This window comes from Varanus komodoensis, unplaced genomic scaffold (assembly GCF_004798865.1).
Source record: "Varanus komodoensis strain SLA01 unplaced genomic scaffold, ASM479886v1 scaffold5, whole genome shotgun sequence".
In the NCBI taxonomy this organism is placed as follows: Eukaryota; Metazoa; Chordata; class Lepidosauria; order Squamata; family Varanidae; genus Varanus; species Varanus komodoensis.
This window is the reverse complement of record NW_025336087.1, coordinates 12,651,644-12,674,890: the sequence shown is the minus strand read 5'-3', so window position 1 is coordinate 12,674,890 and position 23,247 is coordinate 12,651,644. Positions and strand designations below refer to the sequence as shown.

Genomic DNA, 23,247 nt, shown 5'->3' with positions numbered 1-23,247 from the left:
GAAAACAATAAATAGGCAAGTCAGTCCTTACGGGGGCTCCATAAATGCTTTGGCTTTTAGTAACTGATTAACACACACACACACATACCCCCAAAATAAAAGTATGCGTGTGTTAGAAAGACTGGCATATAATTATAGTATAGGGTTTAGGTGGGAACTTTAACTGTTTGCCCCCACTCTGGTCCAAATACAATCAGCAAACACAGAGTAATTCCAAATGAGCTTTCCTCCCTTTGTGAAAAGCTGGCACTGCATGGGGCATGCCAAGTTTGATCCAGATTATGGTAGAGGCAAATAGTTATGCCCTATATCTGACCCAGCTGAGGCCGCCTTCCACTGACAATTTCTGCCTGCCTGCCTGCATCAGCTATTCACAGCTGGACCACATTACAAATATCTAGTTTGGCTAAAATAATCATGGAAAGGTCTATGGTTAGGATAAGAGATATATGACCCCCTGATAACATTTCCTTATTAGAAAACTATTTCATATTGCCTCTAGAAGAGATGTTGTCTCCAACTGTCTCTGAACACATATAAAAAGCTTTAGCACCTTGGAGAGAAGTGCTGGGGCAGTTACAACACAGGGAATCACAAACTTTGGCCAGTCTTTGTAGCCAGCCACTATTTGTGGTGGCCATTGATTCTTTCCCATTGGGAGAAGATGCCTGTCAGGCTTCAGATACACTGAGAAGTATCAAAGGCTTGCTGCTTCTGAAGGTTCCAGAACCCAGTATGAAGTAACACTGGCCTCCCTCATAAGTTCTCTGAATATGAATAGAGAACTCAAGGGAAAGTGGAGTCTCTTCTACTCAACAAGGAGAGTGTCTCTCTCCATACATGCACTCCAGGAATAGATGGTCATCAGCAAGCAATTTACTTCCATAGTTGGTTATCTGGCAATCACAATTGTGGACACTTAGTATGACTTGAAACCAAGCACTAGAACAAACTATATACACACAAATTAATGGAAACAGGTATCTCCAGATGAACTATAAAACGGTTGGGTAGGTGGTGTGATGTCTGTGGACACAAATATGCGCTTGAAACACCTTATATGGCTCTCACCAAGGTGACCTAATCCTACTTTTTTGATTTCCTTCTAAACAAAATTAACACATTTTCTTACTAGCAGTCAGAATTATTTCAAGGCTTAAGTGAGGCTCTTTCAGCTGCATATGTTTCATAGGAATGCCTCTGGGTTGTACATGGGGCTCAGGGGTATTTTGAGAAAAGAAAAATAATGGGCGGCTGCATCAGCATCCCAAACAAAAGAAATAGAGAAAAGAAAAGGTGATCCATGTTACAGGCAGGGGCCAGGAAGTCAGGAAAGCCAAAAGGAAGTCTGTGTTTAGGGAAGGTAGTGGAAAGCCAGCGTGCTACTTATAGAGCTTGCTAGCAGCAACGTGGGGCTTTGGGGACAGTGGCATGCTAGATTATCTGAATGGGTGAGTGCTTGGTGTGTCTGAGAAAGGAAGAATTTAGTTGTGATCCAGAGAGAGAGCAATTTTGGAGGGATTACAAAGAGTGAGTGGTTTCCTTTTGCTCTTTCGCTGAAGAGAAGGGAGGGAGTGAATGCACATACGTGTGTGCGCATGAGTGAGCGAGCTGATAAGCTGGACTGTTGTGACTAAGGAAACCTTTGATCTGGAAAACTGAGTTAATTTTGTCTGTTGCGGTTCAGACACCACCTCAACTTTTGTACTTGGCCTTTTTGCCAAGTTGTTTTTTCTTGGTAAAAAGCCATACATCCCATTTTGTAGAGGTGACCAGGACAATTTTTCAAATGCCCAGATGTGCTTACTAGTCCATAAATGTTGGAGCAAACAAAACAAAAACCAGAAGAGAAGCACCAAAATTGAACCTGACATATTTCAGAATTAAGGGCTCCTTCATTGGGCAATCCACAGAGAAAAAACAATCTAAATTTGACAAAAGTGCAATTGTCTGAGGGGCCACAGGATTATGTGAAGTCCCCGACCTGTCCCCTTGTAGCCAACACAGAAAGAACCATACCATCTGTAGCGCCAAGGCGAAAAACAGATCTTGGGCTAAAGGGCAGGGAGGTGAGGAGCCTGGAGCTGATTGCCTACAGTGCCTTACACTGTATCCAAACAGCAGCCCATTGTCTTTCCCCACTCTGGTGCTTCATCTAGATAGCTGAAAACAGCTGTCTAGATGGCATGCAGGGTGTGAGGCATGGATAACAGAGATGGCTGCTGCTTCATTTCACATCCTATATTGGAGGCACATAAGTCCATACACAGAATGAGTAGATACACAGAACCGTGCCACAAGTAAACCAACAAATAAGCTTTGGTTTGGTTGAACAAGGTTCAGTTGAATAAACCATTTAAATTATAGACTCTTAAAAAGTTTTTTAAAAGCCCAAACAAAACTAAAATTCTTGTAAAATACTATCATTGGTACAAAAGGAAGGGACATTGTAAGGCATTCAGGGGTGACCTTCTATTTTCTGGCTTAGAAGCAGAGAGTTACAGGTTAAAATGGATGATGCAGGGCGCAATGCCAAACTTGTAAGGTCAATCTTCAATTGAGTCACATTTTCACTTATTAAATGAAGTGATGTTGCAGCACTAAGCTGTATGTTAACAAAATATGCCAAGGCACAGATACCAATATGCAGGGCTGGCTGTCATCTGAATTCCAATGGTTCTCATCTCCTAACAACTTCTCTCAATGATTTTATGCAGATGTTAAGTAGCATAGGAATCGGGATAAATCCTGGAACACAGGGTAATTGCTATTCACCAGTACTGTGTGCTGAAACCTCCCCACAAAGTAAGAATGTAGCCACCAAAATGTAGGGTGTCCATTCCCCAGTATAGGAAAAACTCAAAATCCATGTTACTTATTTTTCTTAAGTCAACAAAAACATCACAAAGAAGTGCCAGCTTTTGAGATCCCTGTATTTCTTCATCAGGCAAGATTTTGCAAAAAACTGGCTGTGGAAAGGGCAGGGGCAGGGGCAGGGCGGGTAGGGAGCTGACTTTATACCAGTCATGTGTCTGCATGATATTGAAAAGAAATATGGGAGAAAGGGCCTGCAGACATTCAAATAAGGCTTTTAGCAGGTGATGTTATGGTTTCTGCTTTTACCTGGAGCTACTGGAATGAAAAAGTGGAAAGGTTTGATCCTCAATTTTTGAAAAAAAATAAAATCTAGGTGTTACACTGAAATGTCTCCATTTTGGGCAAAGAACACAGGCTCCTTTACCAGTGAATATGAAGAAGAGGTAGGCAGTCTTTATAATAATAAAGCTAGAAATTATTTTAAATAATGCATTAGGTAAAAGCAGAGAAGGAGCTAAATTGGGTAGCTTTATGTAGTAGATGGAGGGGAAACATGCTTGGTGAATAAAAGTCTCAGTTTCAGATAGTCTAAGAACTTATTCCTACAGTGTAGGATTCCACTGTTGAACAGCTAAATTTGGTAAGCAAGTCATACAAAAAGCAAAAGAAGCTATTTTGGTCACAAGAAAAACTGTAAAATCCATTGTGGAATTTAGAAACCTCCAGTTTCCATATTTTTGTGTTCTTCTGGTTGGCTGATAATTACATTAATATGAATTTGAGAATTTTTCTTAAGGGCAACATGGCCATGTCTATTTTGGTTTTTTTTAGTTGAGCAAGAACAAGCAAAGTCATATTCAGTGGGAGAGGGCACTCATGAATGATCATGTCAGCTTCCAAATAATTCCCCAAGTTCCAGAAACAGACAATATCTTTGGCAGAACTGCAGACAGGCCAGCAAGAAACCAGCACTTGCCTGATGAGTATCTGCTGTTTTATATGCAGGTTATGTCTTATCTGTAGTTTCAGCCTTTGTTCTATTTAATGTATAGCGTTTGCATTTTATGACACTGTGCTTTTAAAGTATTGTTGTAAGCAACAATACTGCATAGGAGCTATAATGGCAAAATAGTAATGTGTAAATAAACTACTTTGCTTAAACGGAAAACAGACCAGATTGTTACCTAAAATTTCCAAGGAAGTTACCACAAAGAAAGCTAGTAAAATAAAACAGTTTTGAACAGTAAAATAAAAAGGAATGATGACATTAAAAAGGGACAGTAAGAAGAAGCTCAAAGATTGGTTTCCTGGCACTTCCAAGTAAGATGAGCTCAATCATTCCATTATTTACCAACCCATGGCATGTAAAGCAACAGAATACTGAATTCCATAGCTGCAATTTTATACCCACTTAGCAGGACAAAAGTCCTATTGAATTCAATAGGACTACTTCATATGCATAAGATTCGATTGCAGGACTCTGTAGAAGTATTAGTATCATTTTAAAATGTTACTTGAGTAGAAACAATCCAACAACAATTCAAATGTAAATATTTATACATTTATATTAGTTTCTTCAGAATAAGTACTTATAACTGTTCCTGTACATAACATTTTGATCATCATGCATTTAATGGTACTCACATTTTTCTTTACTTCCATTACTGTTATGCAAAAAGTCCCCATCAGAGCGTGTAGTAGGAAAATCATCTTCATCATCTTCTACCACTGTAACAAAGAAATAGACCTATTAGTGACCATAGCAGATAATCTGAAGAGCAACAAATAAATGATTCACTAGTAATAGAGGTAGATTCTATGTAGGAAAAAAAACATGGACACTACTACACTGTTGCAACTGCAAGCTTTTAAACACTACATATATATTTGTGAGAAAGTTAACACTGGAGGAAATTCAAATCCTGAAGGTGATGGTGATGGCTAACTGGGGTATGCCAAGACAACAGTCCAACAAGGCAGTTAAGGTATCTTTATTTATTTGCTCAAATGTTGTGCTGGTTTCACTGTGTGAATTACTCCACAACTTCATATATTAAAAAATTCTGAACCTTTAGATCCTCTGTGAAAATAAAAGCACCTTCACTGACCTCATTCCTACTTTTTTTACAAGCGTTACTGACTGAATTGAAAATTGTCCAGTTACATTAAACTGTCAAACCAAAATATGAAAATTCCTTCCAACTCAGTCATGTTAGTAATACTTTAATTAAGGTTGCATCTTATCCTCAACTACTTATGTATGAGGTTCAGTAACATGGGGTCTTAATTCAGAGTAACTGTGCATAGAATAAAAGGATGGAACTCTTACTGTGACAGCTGAAGAGTTTGCCAAAAATAATTTAGCAACTAGACCCTAGAATAGAATATGATGCCTTTTATTTTAATGTTATTCTATGTTGTTTATCTTTTTTGTAAGCCATCCCGAGGCTTTCTGCGATGGGGGCAGCATAAAAATGCTATAAATAAATAAATAAATAAAATATTTAAACAAATTTAGGTGAATACCTTTATCTCGCTGAAGTTCATCCTTGGAGACAGCATCAGCACAAGCATCAAAGTATTTCTGTAGTGTATCGACCTGCCTACATAATATATCTCTGAAGGTTTCCATTTCAGCAAGTTTTTCACGCAAACTGTGACCCTTCTGAAAATGTAGGTTAAAAGAAATAATTCAGGTGCTACCATTACCAACTTATCCAAACTATAGGTTTACATTTCTTTTTATAAGATATGCCTGTAATTTGGAATATGATATTTTTGTAAGGCTATATGGGCAAAGCAACATTATTGGCTATGCTGTATTAAAGCATTAGATTTGGGTGCCATGCTCAATACATTTTTAAACTGATAAATTACTAGGCTGAATTTAGGAAATCTTGATAGAGTTTGACCAATAGCACTAAAGTTGCTTAAGTATATGATGTAACTGGCTTTTGAATTTCAACCAAAGTATTACAAGTTACACGTAACTAGATAGTATAAATGGCATATGTATTTAATTAAAAGAAATACAAAGTATAAAAGTAGCCAAAAATCAGATTGCACTGTCTCACTTGAACAGGTCTTCTGTTGATTAAAATGATCAAGTCCAAAGACTTATTGTAAACATACATGTTTTCTTCATCTATTTTACCACACCTACTGGACCACTTGAATTGTCCATACTACTTGTTTATTTGCCATTATTCAATAAGCTCTATCTATTCTATACACAAACTTGCATACTTCTTCAAAGAGGGATATGCACATACTTGGCAAACTTGACTATTTAAACAGCAACCCCCCACACACATTTTTTCTAATGCTGTTCTAAGGTTAATGCTACAGTAGCTCAAGGGGTTAAGCAACCACAAGGTGCAGAAGTCTTATAGAGCTCTTTCATATTTTCCCAGCAGTAGGCAAACAGACAGGCTGTCTCTGTCCACAACAGCTAAATAGACAAAAGGCCCATGTTCCTTCAGAAGGAACTACTGCAGCAGAAATGACAGAGAATGCTATTCATGCAAATAATCCCTGAGCCCGTACATTAGTTGTTACCATGGAAAATTACAATATTGGTGAACTCTGAATATGGGCTAAATATTCTTCACAGCAGTGTCAAGCGTTTTCAGTGATTACCTTATTTAACAATTTCTAAACATAATCAAATAGGTTTTCCTATGGTCTCTACAGTGTCCCATCACTAACCTTGAACGATGAGGTTGATGTTGCGGAGTACCCACTTGCTCCAGACACAAGGGATACCATGGAGCCATGGCGCCGTAAGCTTGACTCTGATCCATAGCCAGATTCAGTCTGGAGGAGTGGGGAAGCATGCATTAATTATGAAATTATAGGAAGCAAATCCTTATCAAATAGATTTCTCGAAACTGATATTCCCAAGACAGAATTGTGGCTTCGAGAAAGACATCCAAATAACTGCATACAATTTCAAATGAATCAGGGATCCAATACTAAGTATTTGTTGTAGGAAGGAAAAAAACTGATTCTTTTAAACTGCAAAATTAATCAATCCAAATTTGTTTCCACAGTTTACCCAAAGAAAAGGTAAACAGTAAGAACAATGTAAAGCAACATTGCTTTGATCCCTCAAGATCAAAGATCCCTAAAGTTAACTAGGCAGCTAAGGGGAGGGAACATTCCCCGCTCCACTGTTCCTCCCTTCAACCCCAGCTCTGGCCTCTGCTTTTCCCTCTATAACAGCAGAGACGTGACTAAAAAGCTGGGAGACATCTTCTGTCCTAATTGACAGTCAGCATTTTGGCCTATTCGGGCTTCAGCCATCCAAACAGTAACAGCAGTTTCAACAAATAACCGAAGATTGTTCACAGGAAGCATGCTGAAGTTAAACACAGCTAAGGGCATGGAGGCCCACATTATATCTTATGTGATGCAAAACATTTGACATAATCATTAAAAACAAGAATGTTGAATACAGTCATCAGATCAAATACCTCATAACTATAGGGGCATATCTGTCATTTAATGCAACTTCCATTATTTTTTGTGCTGTTTGATGATGTGGCTATTAGATAAGCCATCAGTTCTTTTACTTGAAGGGACTTTTACTTGAAGGTAAAAAGTTTGCTACTTGGTTCTTGAAGCAATTTTCAGTGAAGCAATGCACAACTATGAACTTCTGTTAAATCTTTCAAATGTAAAATATTTAAATAAATTAAGCACTTATAAAACATAAGAGCAACCATATTTTATAGCCCTCAGAAGAAAAATGTATACTATGAGAACAGCAAGAATTGAATCCAAATACAAAATGGATTAATTCCATAAAGGAAGCCGCAGCCTTGAGTTTAGAAGAGCTGAGGGAGTCCATCAAGGACAGGACATTTTGGAGGGCATTAATTCATAGAGCAGCCATAAGTCAAAGGCAACTTGACAGTATGCACAACAAGTGAATAGCCACTTAGTTAATGCCTGTCCTGAAAAAGATTGTATAATATATCTTAAACTGTCTAGGGAGTAGTGGAAGAAGTAGGTTAAGGGGTAACATATAGGGTTACACAGTAACCCACCCTGTGAACATGCAGTGTTGATCATGAAATAATCCATGGTGTCCTGATAGGCCACTGGGATCACCAGTGGCGCTGTTTCCTTTTCCACTTCCTTCTCCCTTGGCCTTCCTGCCAGTATCCTAATGGACTCAGAAGCTGAATCGTTCCTGTGTCCTCCCTCTGCTTTGATCACACCCCCCCCTTTTTGGAAATTGCTTTTTGTGATATCCAAAGTGATGGGAACAGCCAGTGACAACCACTGTGAAGTGTCCAACTATTCCAAAAGTGAAGCGTTATCTATTCTAAGTGTCTTCTGTCAAAGATAATCATATACTGACAAAGTTAGGCTTTAAATATATAACTTTGCTTTCACTTGAGAGCGGTCAAATGGTGAGCTGTCAAGTGTAAATCAAAGTTGTGAGAAGGTAATTGCTTGCAAAAGGGGGTGACCCCTATATTATCCCTTTCACAGATTCCACTAGATTTTATGGTTAGACCTGAGAGATTTCAGAATCTTCCACCTTTTCTGAGCCCTTAGGTCCCCCAGAAGCTCAGGAAAGCAGAAAAGAACAGCCCATTCCATTTATGGGTACAGCTTTTGAGAGCTGTCAAAAATACCTTTTAAAGCATATTTTTGACAGGGTTAAGCAGGGTGATTTAAAACAAGGGTAAAAATTCACATATGTCCCTGTTAAAAATAAAAATATGCCTTCACTTGCAACTCAGCCATGAAATCTGCATATATTTCTCTGCCAAAAAATTGGGCAAATTTCTCCCCCTAAAAAATTCCATGTTGCAAAATGAGGTGCAATGAATGCCTCCCCCTCCACACAAAATGACCCTGTTACTTCTTCCCAACAAGATGTCATTTCAGCTTTTAAGAGCTGACAAATCTCAGTAACAAGTCTGAGAAGGAGCCACAAGGAGAGAGTAGTCTTAACATTTTTAACTAGTCCCCAAGATCAGAATTCACAGGAAGTCAGAGAATACACATAAAAATCATTATTCTCCCCTCCCCCAAAATGAACTATTTGAAATCTGGAGGACGCTGCCCACTTTTAAAGACCCTCGGAAGATATGACTTCTTCTGTGCTAAGGCAACTTGTATCATTTAAGAAAGCAGTTTGGCAGAAACTTCCAAGCACAAAATACACTGTCTTAGGAGCCATTAGCATGATGATAAATAAGGACCGAAGTGTTTAAGCTGTCATTATGCGCCAGTGTTTTTATCCAATCTGATTTAAGTGAAGCCAGCTTGTTTGACAATGGATATAACACTGCAGACATAAGTACCTTATGTTCCTCCCTTTCCATCATTATCTTGCCAGAAAGACCACTGTCACATACACTATTCCGTTCAGATCAACTTGCTGAATGCAATCCGAAACAGAATACAGATTTACATGAGTATATTTTATTCACAGTCTTTTCCACCACTATTGACTGGCACTCTTAACTGTATTTTCAGGATTCAAAGTATATAGTATACTGGCAAACTGCTTAATTTTACTGAAGAGTGGAAAAACAGAACAAATTGTACAATGTCATCTGCCCCAACACAGCAGAGTATACTATGCAGTGGCTGCATATTTCATGACAAGCTATTACAAAGAAAGAATTATATTTTAGTTACTACTACAAAAACTAGCTAAATCCAGAGTGTGGCAGTTTAGCTTAAAAAAGAGAAAAAGCAAAGATTATTAATAATGCACAGAGATTTGTACAGAAGATAATTTTTACTTGCAAAAAAGGCATGCAGAGGGTAGGGGGGGAATGAAAACAAGCATCATGCGAAGCCCCACCATTCTATTACTGCAACATCTAAGCCAGAGCAGATCAATGCCACACTTTTTATGTCTTGCAGAACAGGTCATTAGCAATTCACTGCAGAAATAGCTCCGTTATAACTCAGATGAAAAATGATGATGATACAAAATCTTCCAGCGCAAGTATGAATTTGCCAAGGCTGCTAAACGACACAGAGGCACCCAAAGTCTATTCAACAGAAAAAAGACAGTCACCACCCTGAAAAGAATTGCTTGCTGTGGTTGTAGCAATCAAAACATAAACATTAAACACAAATGCCAGTTACCATGCTGAACATCCAGAAGCCATTTCACCAGATATCCATGCATGTTGTATAGCCCCAAAGCTATACTCAGAACTGACAGTGTAAGCACACTGCAACATCTTCACTAGCTTTTTGCATTTCTGAACAGCATCCATTATTCCTTTCAAAAAGCTCTTTCATAGGTTGACAGTACAGAGGAGAACATCACATGCTCCTGAGCCTTGTGTAATATCTTGATGGTGGAGGCAATGGTGTCTGTGGGCAGCAAGAGAACAGCATTCGGCAACACAATAGCTAAGTGTATCCAGTCTCAAATTAGCCCTTCATGGCTGACTCAGTCGTCTGACAGGGATTTCCTTACAGAGCCAGCAGCGCTTCAGAGAAAAAGCACAGGCTTACAGGAAACATCACTTGGTCCTGTGCCCTGGGTTCCCCATATTTACATAGATTAACTTTAATCTGCCATGCAGCTCAAACACTCCCCCACTGAAACACATTTTTCTGAGCTTGTCCTATATATTGCATAATAGTGACAAGAGAGCAGTTACTCTTTTCTGATTATAAAGCCACACCCAGGAATGGAGAAGTAGCAGAACAAACACACTACAGATACTAGTCACCAACTGTATGCAAAACTGTTTATATGTAAATACTACTTTATTAATATCAAGTTTTAAAGGAGACAACAGAAAACTAAGCAGCACCAAAGTGGGAGAACAATACTGAAGGAGTAAGCAAGGGAGAAGCACAGGAAAAAGACTAAGCAAGCAAGCATTGGAAAGCAAAAAACTACAATATCTACCATGCAACAAATATTATCACAGAAAAAGTGAGTCAAACTCTGCACACATGTTACTGGAGATATACTGCTGTATGATTTAAAGCCAGGTAGTATATGGCTCAAAGAGTTTAATAAAAATAAATAAAAATTATTTATTTAAAATGAAAATAAAGTTTCATACACCTTGGGTCAGATGAAAGGCAATGTTTCCAAAGCCACCAGGAAGAAGAGGGGGAATAGGCATGGCAGAATCCTCATTCAAGAATCAGTCCAAAACAACACTAAGGAGATAGAGGTGTCACAAGAGTAGTCTAGTGTCTATTCAAATGACCAAGAAAGATAAAAGTAAAGTTAAACCATCTGTCCATCTAGCTCAGTATTGTCTATTTCAGCATCCCTCAACATGGGTCCCTAAAGAGGATTTGCCCGCAATTCCCTTCAGCCTTGTCTATGGACCTTGTTGGCTGGAGACAATGAATGTTACAAATCAAAGCTTCCAGAGGTGAGGAATGATTGGTTTATTATTGGTCAGCAGCAACTCCCCATGGTTTGAGACAGGTTTTTCACTGGCCTTGCCTGGAGGTGCCAGGACTGAACTGTGACCTTCTATACGCAAAGCGTGCGTCCTGCCATTGAACCATGGGCATTCCCCAATCAACCTGAGACTACAGAAGCAGACTTTTAAGATAGGCATGGACCGCTGATGTGACTTCAAAGCAGATAGCAATATTACGTAATTTTGGTTTGTAAAGTAGGCTGGTTCTGACTTTACTGTAATGAGAGAACAGTGCTCCAATTGAATATGCTTTAAAAAACCAGTACTCAGAAGTGAAGGCTAGTTATATGTGCTTAAATCTTGCAGCAGCATCCTTTCTTCACAAGTACACAATGGAATCTGGAATATGCAATGGAGTCTGGAAGAAAGTAGGCTTTGTTTAGGAAGTCTGCAACCGAATACTATGTTTCTGACTATTTTATTCTGCTGTAAAGGTGATAGTAAAGAACTAGCTGCTAAATTAAAAAGTGGTAAATAATTTCAGACATTTTATGCTGTAGCAAACAGATTATTAAACACTCGTAGGGAGGTTCAGGGTGAGGGAACTTCAAAACTGCCTTCCAATGCTTCAGCTAAACTAGGGATCCTCAAACTTTTTGAATAGGGGGCCAGTTGAAAGGTGCCAGGGATGGATGCGGGCCGCCAAGGCGGTGCAGGCAGGGGGCGCGGGCTGGGCAGGGGCATGCGTGCACAGAGATCCTTTTCTCCGAGCGAGTCCAAAACAACCTCCTTGCGAGCAAGCCGGTGCCTCGGGGCTGGCTTGCTCACAAGGAGATCATTTTGGGCTTGCTCAGAGAAAAGGATCTCCCGGCAAGGCCCTGGCTTGCTGGCAAGGAGATCCTTTTCCCCAAGTGAGTCCAAAACGATCTCCTTGCAAACAAGCCAGCACCTCGCTGTGCATGCTCGCATGCGCATGCACGCATGGCGAGCTATGGCGGGCTGGATCAATGGGCATGGCAGGCCAGATCCAGCCTGAAGGCTGTAGTTTGAGGACCCATGAGCTAAACGATATGAGAGGCTCACTAAGCAGACTCTGTTTTGCAGGTGTTTCATAGACCAGATTATCACATTTCTCAAAGAATGCTATCGAAGGCCAAGAAATAAGGAGAAAAAATCTGCTTGACAGAATTTCAATAGTTGAGCCAAGCAGTGCATTCATTCTATTTTCCAATGAGTTAGTCTAAAGTATTAACTCTAATATTATGCTGCAGAAAAATAAATAGCAGTAGTACTAATTACAGTGTACTTGGCAACTTAAACTTTCACAGGCCTTTTTCACAGGTCTTTTCCTAAGAAGCCAACATATGAAAGGAAACCAGAGTAAAGAAAGAAAATGGACATGGGTAAAGCAGCAGTTACAAGGTGAGGAGCGCCTTCCGTCAGCTTCGGCTGATACATCAGCTCCGTCCCTTCCTGGAGAACGACTGCCTGGCGACAGTGACACACGCGCTGGTAACTTCCCGATTAGATTTCTGTAACGCGCTCTACGTGGGGCTACCCTTGAAGACGGTCTGGATACTTCAATTGGTGCAGAATAGAGCTGCCAGGTTGTGACGGGGACTGGGCGTTGTTCTCATATAACCCCAGTTCTCCATCAGCTCCACTGGCTCCCGATTGAAGTCCGGGCCCAATTCAAGGTGTTGGTTATGACCTATAAAGCCCTAAATGGCTTGGGACCTGGATATCTAAAGGAACGCTTGCGCCCATATATGCCCTCCAGCCCCTTGAGATCAGCAACGGATGCCCTTCTCTGGGAACCCTCTGTGAATGATATTAGGAGGGTAAGTACCCGGAGGAGGGCTTTCTCTGCGGTGGCGCCCCATCTATGAAATATGCTCCCCAGAGAGGTCCACCTGGCGCCGTCATTATTTGTTTTTCGGCGCCAGGCTAAGACCTTTTTATTTAAAACTTATTTTAATTGCCAAATTATTGTATTTATTAGGATTTTAAATTAGCCGAGAATGCACCGGGGGTTTTAAATGTTTTTTTTCCTTTTAAATTGTTATATTGTTATTGTTTATGTATGTTTTTTTGTATTTTTTGTTACATCTGAGTTAAGAACAAACCTTACTTATGAATGAGCAAACCCAGAAGCCCCAACCCATCCTTGAGTAGCAAGCAGGTACCCATGTGTGCTAGGCTGCAAGGAGAGGAAGAAAGGAAGGAAGGGAGGAAGGGAATGAAGAAAAAGTGGCAAGTGATGGCAGAACTATAGTAGCCTTCCACACTCATGAAAAACTAGCACATCTGAGACAACGTGTTTCAGATCACGTTAGTGTTAGTGTTGCCTTTTGTAAGTTTGTACTGTATTTGGCTTGCAACCATGCTTCCAAAGCATAAATTCAATACAAGTGCAAGTGATTTATAAAAGAAAAGAAAAACAATCAAAACTAAAGTGGAAATAATAAAGCGATGAGAGAAAAGTGTGATAGCATTAGGCTTTGGCGATTCAACACTTGGATTCTCTCTCTCTCCACAGTACCTGTAGTTACTTATTACTACTATATTATCATTATTAAAATACTGTATTGTGTTTAAGATGTTTTAGTGTATATGAAAATGTTTCTTAAGTGCTTGATATGCTTTTTATATTCATGATCCTACTTACATACAAATTTGACTTAAAGACAATCTTAGGAAAGGAACTTGTTCTTAATCCGGAGACTAGGTGTACTTAGAACTTGATTATAAAAACTGAGGATAAAGAGGCTCAACCAAAAGTCTTAGCCAAAAAATGGGCTTTGAGGAAGCATTTGAAGGAAGAGATACACAAATTCTGGAGTGAAGAAGTTGAATGCACTGGCTGCAGCCAAGGAAAAAGAACAGAGTTGTAAAAAAGAACAAGATATATTTAGACAAGCTTTGGGCAGTCAAGGTGGAAAAGCTAGTCACAGACCAACAGGGGGATTTGACTTTGAGATATACAGCTTGGTGTTAGCATAACAATGGTCACTATGCACAGTGGAGAACAGTGAAGAGAGAAAGTGGAACAGCAATCTGACCAGTAAAAGCAGAATTACAGGAACCAGAAAAAAACAAGAGACAAGTATCTATGGCAGTAAATTGGTCAGGGATGGTAAGGCAGAGTACAAACTTCTGATTCTATTGATGGTAGCTTTATTGAAACACAAAGACTATTCCACCTTGTATCTACATGCTGCTTTTTTATATTGTCCTACTGTCTCTCTTACAACTTGACTATTACACTTTGGTTCCTGGCTAGCCTCCTGCCTTTTCAGCATTCAGCATTTATTTTGATAATCCCTCTGATCCACCTTCCTTCATGTTCAGGAGACTTCCATGACTTCTCTATGAGGAAAAATTTCAACTGTTTGAAAAGCGTGTGTGTGTGTGTGGGGGGGGGCATTCTAGAGACATAAAAAATTAGTTACTGTGCAGAGAAAGTAGCTAAAAGACCTCTCTCATAATGTACTTTAAATAATTACATGCAACAAAAATAGCTGCCACTAGATGGCAGCAATAAGAAGAGCATGAAGTACTGCTTGGGGTTACTATTGGTCAAAGTCCAACAGTAACCTTTATCCTCCTTCCATTACATTCCAGTTATTCTGCATTTAAAATACTATCAAGTCAGTCTAATTTTAAACAATTAGACGTTTTAAAATGTCTGGTGCAAATTCTGCACCATTTCAGGTTGCTTAACTAAAATCTTTTTTTATTATTTATTTATTTTCCGATTTATATCCTGCCTTTTTCTTACAAAGGACTTACAACATCTTGAAAATCACAACAGAGACAAGATAATATTTTATCTTTAAAGATTTCAGAGGCTAGCTATGTAAGGAAAAAACCTACATAAAAGATGGACTTGAGGGTTTAAGATACACTTTTTTTTTCTTAAGAGGCAAATGACACTATTGCTAAACAATGGCTAATTCATTTCTTGTGTGTCTAGAAATGACATGCTTACTTAAAAAAAACAAAAAAAAAAGCTGGGGAGCCCTAGCTTCATATCTCTACTGAGCAATAAGGCTTGCTGGGTCACCTTGGGCAGGTAACTTTTTCAGAAAAATGTACCTGTTATGATAAAATAAGGATGGGAAGAATCATGAATGCTGCTTTGACTTCTTCAGTGAAAAGGCGGGATATGCAATAAATAAAATATAATATAGTCAGGGTTCTATATCATTTTGGATTTTACAACCACACCCATACAAGTCATGAAAATATCAGATTTTGTATGTTAAAAGAAGGTTTCCACCCCACCCCCCCAAAAAAACCCTATGGATATGCATGCAGGAAAGCTGTTCTGGACCCTAGAGATATGTCATGGCTATCTATGCTCTCCAGTTTTTTGTCCTATGTATGGTAAGAAAATGTTTTCCATACCAAATGTTTTACTGATGCACTCAAAGCTATGGGAGCCTTAAGAACCAATAAATAAAACAACATGTTTAATTTGCATAGCCATTCTAGTTATAGGGTTAAATATTCTAAGAACAGTTTTGGGATGTCAATGCAGATTTTTTAAGAGAAAAAAATAAGAAAAAAACAGACAAAAACAGAGATGCACTGTGGGTGAAGGGTGGAGGAAAAGACTTAACCACCTCTCTTGTGCAAACCATCTACCCAATGCCTTTTCCCCCAAAGGGGTTCAAAACATCCATTTGAGAGAAAAAAATTAAAGCTGGGGGAAGGGAATTTTATATGGTGGACAACATCTAGCCTTCTCGCTGTATTAAATTTTACACCTCAAAATAAGATTCATATTTAAAAAACAAAAACAAAAAGGTGAATGAAAACTGGTGTTTACATGCAACATGTGCCTTACCCTACAGGAAGCATGATCACGAACACAACTATGGGGGCCAACTAGAGAGGTCCGCCTGGCGCCGTCGTTTTTCAGCACCAGGCGAAGACTTTTTATTCAAACGTTATTTTAATTGTTAATATTATTTATTTATTTTATTCTTTGGCCAGGGCGACTTAATTTATACTGTTAAATTATATTGTTTTATATTTTGTTATTTATTTATGATTGTGAGCTGCCCCGAGGCTTTGGCAAATGGGGTGGCATAGAAGTTCCCTAAATAAATAAATAAACTAAAAAAATATTTTAGCTAGTATTTTCTGATCCTGCTATGTCTCTTAAAAACTTAGCAAAGGGCAAACACTTGTAGTGAAGCACTAGCCCAATTATTCCCCACCTCATAACTCTTTTTGACAATATAGACAAATAAAAGAGGGCACAATTATCTATTAACTGGCAAGAATGGGTGGATACAGTGCCTTTCTAGTAGCCAGGGGCTGCAAACAAACCAGCAGAACAGAAACAGAAAGCCATAATCTGAATTCTATTATTTTTTCTGTGGCTCTTCAAATCAGGAAACAATTCCTGATATGGAGCCATGTGACAAACTTTATAATTTATAACTGGAGAGCCAGTGCGGTGTAGTGGTTAAGAGCATGGGACTGGGACTCAGGCGATCTGGGTTCTAGTCCCCACTCAGTCATGGAGCCAACTGGGTGACTTTGGGCCAGTCAAAGACTCTCAGCCCAACCTACCTCACAGGATTGTTGTTGTGGGGATATATAGAAACATAGAAACAGAGCAAGTCAGAAGGGACCTCCCGGGCCATCTAGTCTGACCTCCGGCACCAGCCGGCTCCGCTCACGACATGCCCACCATGTGCATGTCCAGCCTATCTTTGAACACCCGCACTGATGGGGCCTCAACGACCTCTCGTGGAAGCCCATTCCACACCCTCAGGGTCCTGACTGTCAGGAAGTGCTTCCTGGCCTCTAAATGGAACCTTGGCTCCCTGAGCTTTGCTCCATTGGAGCGCGTCCTGCCTTCCTCTGCAGGGGAGAACAGGTCTCTACCCATCTCCATGTGACATCCCCTCACATACCTGTATGTCGCCAGCATATCCCCTCTGAGTCTCCTCCAGGCTGAAGAGACCCAGTTCCCTCAGTCTCGCCTCATACCCCATCCCCTGCAAGCCAGCCACCAACCTTGTGGCCCTATTCTGCACTGACTCTAACCTGGCTATATCCTTTCTGTAATGAGGGGCTCAAAACTGAGCACAATACTCCAGTTGTGGGCGCACCAGAGTCGTAGAGTGGTAGTAATACCTTTCTTGATCTAGAAGCCACACTTCTGGCTATGCAACCAAGGGTGGCATTCACCCTCTTGACCACCGCATCACACTGCTGACTCATGTTCAGCCTGCAGTCATAAGATAAGATGAAGGAGGAGAATGATGTAAGCTGCCTTGAGCCCTTTCTAGGAAAAAGGCAGGATATAAATTGATAAATAAATAAATAATAGGAATGTACACAGGTACACTGCCCAGCAGGTATTTCTGCTTTGGTAATCAGAAAACCATTTCAATCTGCTTTGTTCCTGGAAATGGCTGTTCACTGCCAGCTGTACAGCCAAGTTCAGATTAACTTACAAAACAGGTGCCTATTTTATGGGGAAAATAATGTAACTAGTTCATATGCATACTGGCTCTACAGTAATGCAATCTCATCAGGCGGCTATGCCAACCATACGGAGAAATCATGCAGTAGCCCCCTCACAGAACTCTAGTCCTGACTTGCTCATTTCAGCTGCTTTCTACAGTACCCTTCCCCAATATGATGCCCTTAGATGTGTTCAACTGCTAGTCCCACCATTTTTCAGGCCCAACAGTTTCACAGTAAGCTATGTGTTGCATAATATGATATATAAGGCTGGCTGTGACATTTTGCAGGTAAACCTTCCTGTAGCATGAAGTGTTGCGGCACAGCCCCATCTCTACAGCAATAATTACATTAAAATTTTCCACCAAGGAGCCAACCTACTGAACAACTAAACTGATTATATTCCTAGCCCATGCTGGGCAGATTACATGATATATAAAAGAGCAGTACACAATTATTTAACCCCTCCCTCAATAAGTTCAGAAATACAATAAAGAATATATAACGTAGCTTTGTCATCACTCTATGGACAACTCTAAACTACAACTTCTAGAATCTAGAATGCCTAGAAGAAATGGAATGTCTTCCAGTTGGAGCTGAAAAATTAACGGTGTGGGCACCAAGCAGGCCTCTTTGGGGAGAGCGTTCCATAAACAGGATACCGTAACTGAGAAGATCCTCTTTCTTATAGCCATTGGCCTAACTCCCTTTGGTAAGGGCACCCAGAGGAGAACTTCTGAAGATGACCCATGGATCCTGGCAGGTGCACATAGGAATTTAAGGTGCTCTTACCTCATGCCTTTTAGGACATAAAGGTTAACACCAACACTCTGAATTGCCCTGGACTAGAAGACTAGAAGCCATTGCAGCTGACATCTGGTTGTATTGACCAATTCCAGTTACTAGTGTCACAACTCTATTTTGGACTAACTGAAGTTTCAGAACTATTTTCAAATGTATCCCACAATACAACACAGCACAATAACCCAACTGGGAAGATCCCCATTGTGAGGCTATGTTTGTCCAAATAGGATTGCAACTGGTAAAGCAGCCTAAGCAGACAAAAGAGACTGCTAAACATTGAGGCCCTCGGTGCCTTGTGACAGTGATACATCCAAGAGCACCTCAAATTGTACACTTGCTCTTCGGGGGAAGAGTACAACTTTGCTTTGAACAGGGTGAATGCAGTTTATTGGTCTTCATTCAGTCTTGTGCCCTGTACTCCAACAGCAACCGAGGAACTACTGTATTTCTGTTTTAGAGTGGGGAAAACATTTTATAAGAAGCATTCTGCCATCTCTGTTAAACTGGAGGGAATGCCTGTTCTAGAATTGGTTTGCCAAGGGCTGGTTTTTTTTTTAAAAGTGTTTACATTAAAAATAAGCACTACTTTAAAATTTGCTGGATTAACATGGCAACGTTTTGGTCAGTTAAATCATATCAACTAACCAATTAAACATTTATTTTTTCCATGCAAAGCATTTATTGTACAGTTTTCATTCCATACTCATGGTTGTTTCCAGGTGCTTTAGACAATGTTGTGACATTCAGTTTTGCTTCTGTGACTAAATAGCACTTTCCACAAGTTTTACACAGCAGGGAATACTGCTATTACATTCAGGACATCCAGCGCCTCGCTTCAGATAGATAGGTAAAATTAGGTGACATCAGGATATGATGACACCTCAGCCCACTTACCTGGATTGCCTTCCTCAAAGGCTTCTTGTAAAATAGCATAAAGATGAAATAAAGCTCTGCAGAGCTCCATAATATAACTACAGGGGAACAATGTATTGATTCTGTCACCTGGAAAAGGCCATCCAAATAGCAATGCAACAGTCAAACAGTGCCCCTAACTCAAACTGCTGAGCCAGAAGGACCCTACTGTTAATAGTAACATTGCATGCATTCTGTCTCTCAGCAAAGATCATCCCACAGGGATAACAAGGCAGTTTCTGTCCCAAAACTGGGCCTCAATTCAGATTGAAATGGGTCTAGATAAATTTCATCCAACTGGTCTATAGTGGGTCCAGTGAATCTACTTCAAGGATCCAGTGATTTCTGTCTTTCAGAGAGGCTGATAATGCTCCTCCTCTCAAAGAGCAATTTATAACTACTTGGACCCAACCGACCATCTCCTCTTTATCAGCTGAAACAGCCAAGAATCAAGCAAACTAGGAGCTGGTTAAATTCATCCATGAATATCGCCTTCATCCTTGGGCTTCAACAACTGTAACTTATCCAACACAACTTCACTAGACAGTACCTCTGGACATTGCAGTCATGGGAACTACACTAACCACAGCATCTCAGTCATGCTGGAGAAGGGCAATTACCTTCAAAGTGACTTACTAATTTGTAACAGCAAGCCATTAAGGAACCAACCAATTCCCTTTCGGGGGCAGATGTAACAAACCCTTCATCACCCAGGACAATATTGTAAAAGAGCACTGGAGATGGAAATATGACCCATCCACACACTCTAGTGTCTGGTAGATGATATATCTCCCAGAAGTGCCTGTTGACTGATAGAAGTGTTTCGAGTTGTCCCTGTAGATTACAGTTTATATTTCAAATCCAGCTAGGTCAGCACTAATGACACTTGCTCATGATATCATTTTAAAAGGTAGTTATAAAATTGCTTTTTATTCATGCACCAGCAACACTGCCATTTATTGCTGAATACTACCGGTCACTGGAACAGAAGAGCCTACAACAATGGTCAGCATCCAAGCAGGATCCAAAACAGCTCCTTTGGGCCTACTGAAGCCTTGTGTATGCCTGGGATTTGTTAGTTTTTACTTTTTCCCTTTTAAACAGCATATATACATGCCACATTCCTAATTGCTTTAGAGACAACTAAGCCTCAAAAGCGTCTTGATGTGAGCACTGGGCAGTGGTGCTCTTCAGCACACATATATGCTACAGCACTTCCACCCCACCTGCTGTTCATAAAAAATCTACTTGCAAAAATCAGTCACCTTAGCAATTAAGAACTGCCTGAGATATAAGACAGAAATGTAAAATTAAACAAAAATAATCTCATTTGTATGTTTCTTTTGATTATGTCATTGTATAGTATAGCTACATTCTTCTAATTTCAAATGTTTGCTTTTTGCAGAAGTAGCACAAGAAAAATGTGCAAGGGTAAAAAAGTTCAAAACAAATGGCTCTGTATCTAATTTTCAGGTAGACTGGCCATATTTTGTTATTTTACTTCATTTCAAATCACTTTCCTGTCTACTCATCCCAGGGAGAATGTTGAAGGTGATTTGAGGTTGGATGAGGGCAAACTAGCTGAAGTTTATACCATGGTAAACGGAGGTACTGAGGGTAGGAAAACTGATTGCTCCTGTTTTAGACTGGGTCCCACTTGCCAAGAAGGATCAAATTTATAATTTGTCAGTTTTCCTGAGCTCAATTTCAACAAAGGAAGCTTAGGTGGCAGTGGCACCCAGGAGTGCTTATTTCCATTTTAGGCTGGTACAACAACAGCATCTGGAGAGGACAGACCCTTCCTAACTTACTAATGACTTAATATCTGGGCAGTGTTATTGTAATGCACTCTTTGTGGTGTTGAAGTCTTGACAACTTGAACTTGTATGAAGTGTGGCCACCATAGCACTGGTTAGTGCCAGGTAGTCAGCACATGTGATACCTATACTTTATGAGTTTTACTGGCAGTCAGTGCAATTCTGGACCCAATTTAAAACACTACTAGTAATTTTAATGCCTTAAACCACATGGAACTAGGTTATTAGAAGGAGCACTTGTGAAAGGAATCAAGCTGTAGTGCACAAGGAAGAAGGATTTTGTGGCTACTATGAAAAAGTTGTGGAATTTTGTTCTGACTGGGTTTCAAAAGGTTCCTATAGGCCTTTAGGAAAATGGACTAATCCATCCTTGCTAGGATTAATATCTACTCAAGTTGGTTTGTAGTTCATTACTCTCAGCCCAAACCTCTCTCTGCAGGGAGCCACACCACTTTTTATTATGAGTCTATTAAATAAAGATTTGACTTGGCCAACCTTTTTTTGTTAGACTAATGTAATGTCCTTCACTTTATTGCCCTACCTTTGCAACAACTTTAGAAACATCTTCAAGTTCCCACATCTTACAAACAGGATACAGAGGGCATAACATCATGGTCTTGGTTTGTTTGTATGCAATGTCCCTTTTCTTCTAGGCACAAGCCAAAGAGCTTCTTTTATCTTTGAAGGCCTAATGTTCTAGGACCAGCGTACCTAAGGGAAAATCTTAGGGAGAGCCTCCCATACTTAAGGGAGAGCCTCCCATATATTTCTCCCCATTCCCTCAGATCAGCTGTAAAACCTTATTTCATGACCTGCATTTTACACAGGTGCAATTTTCCAGGCAGAATTTTAAAAAAGGAAGGCTTTACATGGAGCACTAACACAACAGAAAGATAAGTTATCAGACTATGCTAAACTTTATTAGAAGGTCATGTGCTTTGGAAAATTATTTTCCTTCTTTGGGGGCAATCTGAATATAAAAACAGATTATCACTAAAGTAAAAGAGTAATTTTTCAATTTATGTGTTGGGTTCTACTGAAATGTTGACACTTTTGAGAATTACATTTTGTTTCTTATACAAGTTTTATATATTTATTGCAAATTGTAAGAGATAGATGGAAGATGTTCATCCACAGGAGGTTTATCTTATTTATTTTTTATCAACCCTTAGCCAGATGAGAGACATGAAGATGTTTAATGAAAGGACAGTTCCTTCTGTAACCTTGTAACAGCATTTTACACTGTTGTTCTTTTACACTGTCATACCAGCATCTGATGAGTCTTTTACATCCAAATCAGATTAAATGTTAGAACATTGCTAATTTTGTTTCTAAATCTTTGCTTTGCCCTTAATCATGATAAAAGAAGAAAGTGAAACCAAAACCTAAATCAGTTTGTTTTTCTTTAAAGAAAATGTTGATACAACATTCAGTCATCATCATAAGACCAACACAATTGTACCTTTTAAAATTGACATTTTTATGACCACTGCAAGACTCTACTTATCCTAGTACCACTGAGGATTATCCCTAACCGTGAGCTATTATTAATTGCTAAATAACAAAAGCTGTACCTTGTGCTGTTCAATTGCATCTATCCATTGTTGTCTGTGATCAGGATCTTGAGCCCGTAGGTACCAAACACTATCATTTACACTAATATCAAATCTGCATTCATCAAAATCATGGGGCTGTGGAATGAAAAAAAGGAAGACTTAAAAATGAAGGCAATAAACCTTTACAAATTTCAAAGCAGTTCAATTCCAGTTAGTTTTTTAAAAAGAGACACTTCTTATATCCTCCATGGGGCTTTTGGTGGTCAATCAAGTTCATGCTTGTGTCCTATCAATTAAGTTGTGTCCTTAGATGTTTCCAGATAATTCATTAGGCACAAATCATATTAATGAATTTAAATTTCATCTACTTATTTTCTTTGACAGGCATTACTGCTTACTTTGACTGACAGTGGCTCTCAGACAGTGGCATTTACCATCACCTACTACTTTAAGAAAACCCTGAAAAGAGTAAGG

At 39.5% G+C, this 23,247-nt stretch overlaps 1 protein-coding gene across 3 annotated transcripts in view; it reads right to left on the bottom strand.

Moving 5' to 3' along the window:
• CERT1 (ceramide transporter 1) overlaps positions 1-23,247 on the bottom strand; it is an 85,783-nt gene that overhangs the window by 34,908 nt on the left and 27,628 nt on the right. For all 3 annotated transcript variants that reach the window (XM_044446422.1, XM_044446421.1, XM_044446423.1), the window contains exons 3-6: positions 22,792-22,908; positions 6,526-6,633; positions 5,344-5,482; positions 4,462-4,545 (exon numbers count right to left, since the gene is read on the bottom strand). In XM_044446422.1, the coding sequence (XP_044302357.1) occupies positions 4,462-4,545; positions 5,344-5,482; positions 6,526-6,633; positions 22,792-22,908 (448 nt within the window). The remainder of the gene's footprint in view (positions 1-4,461; positions 4,546-5,343; positions 5,483-6,525; positions 6,634-22,791; positions 22,909-23,247) is intronic.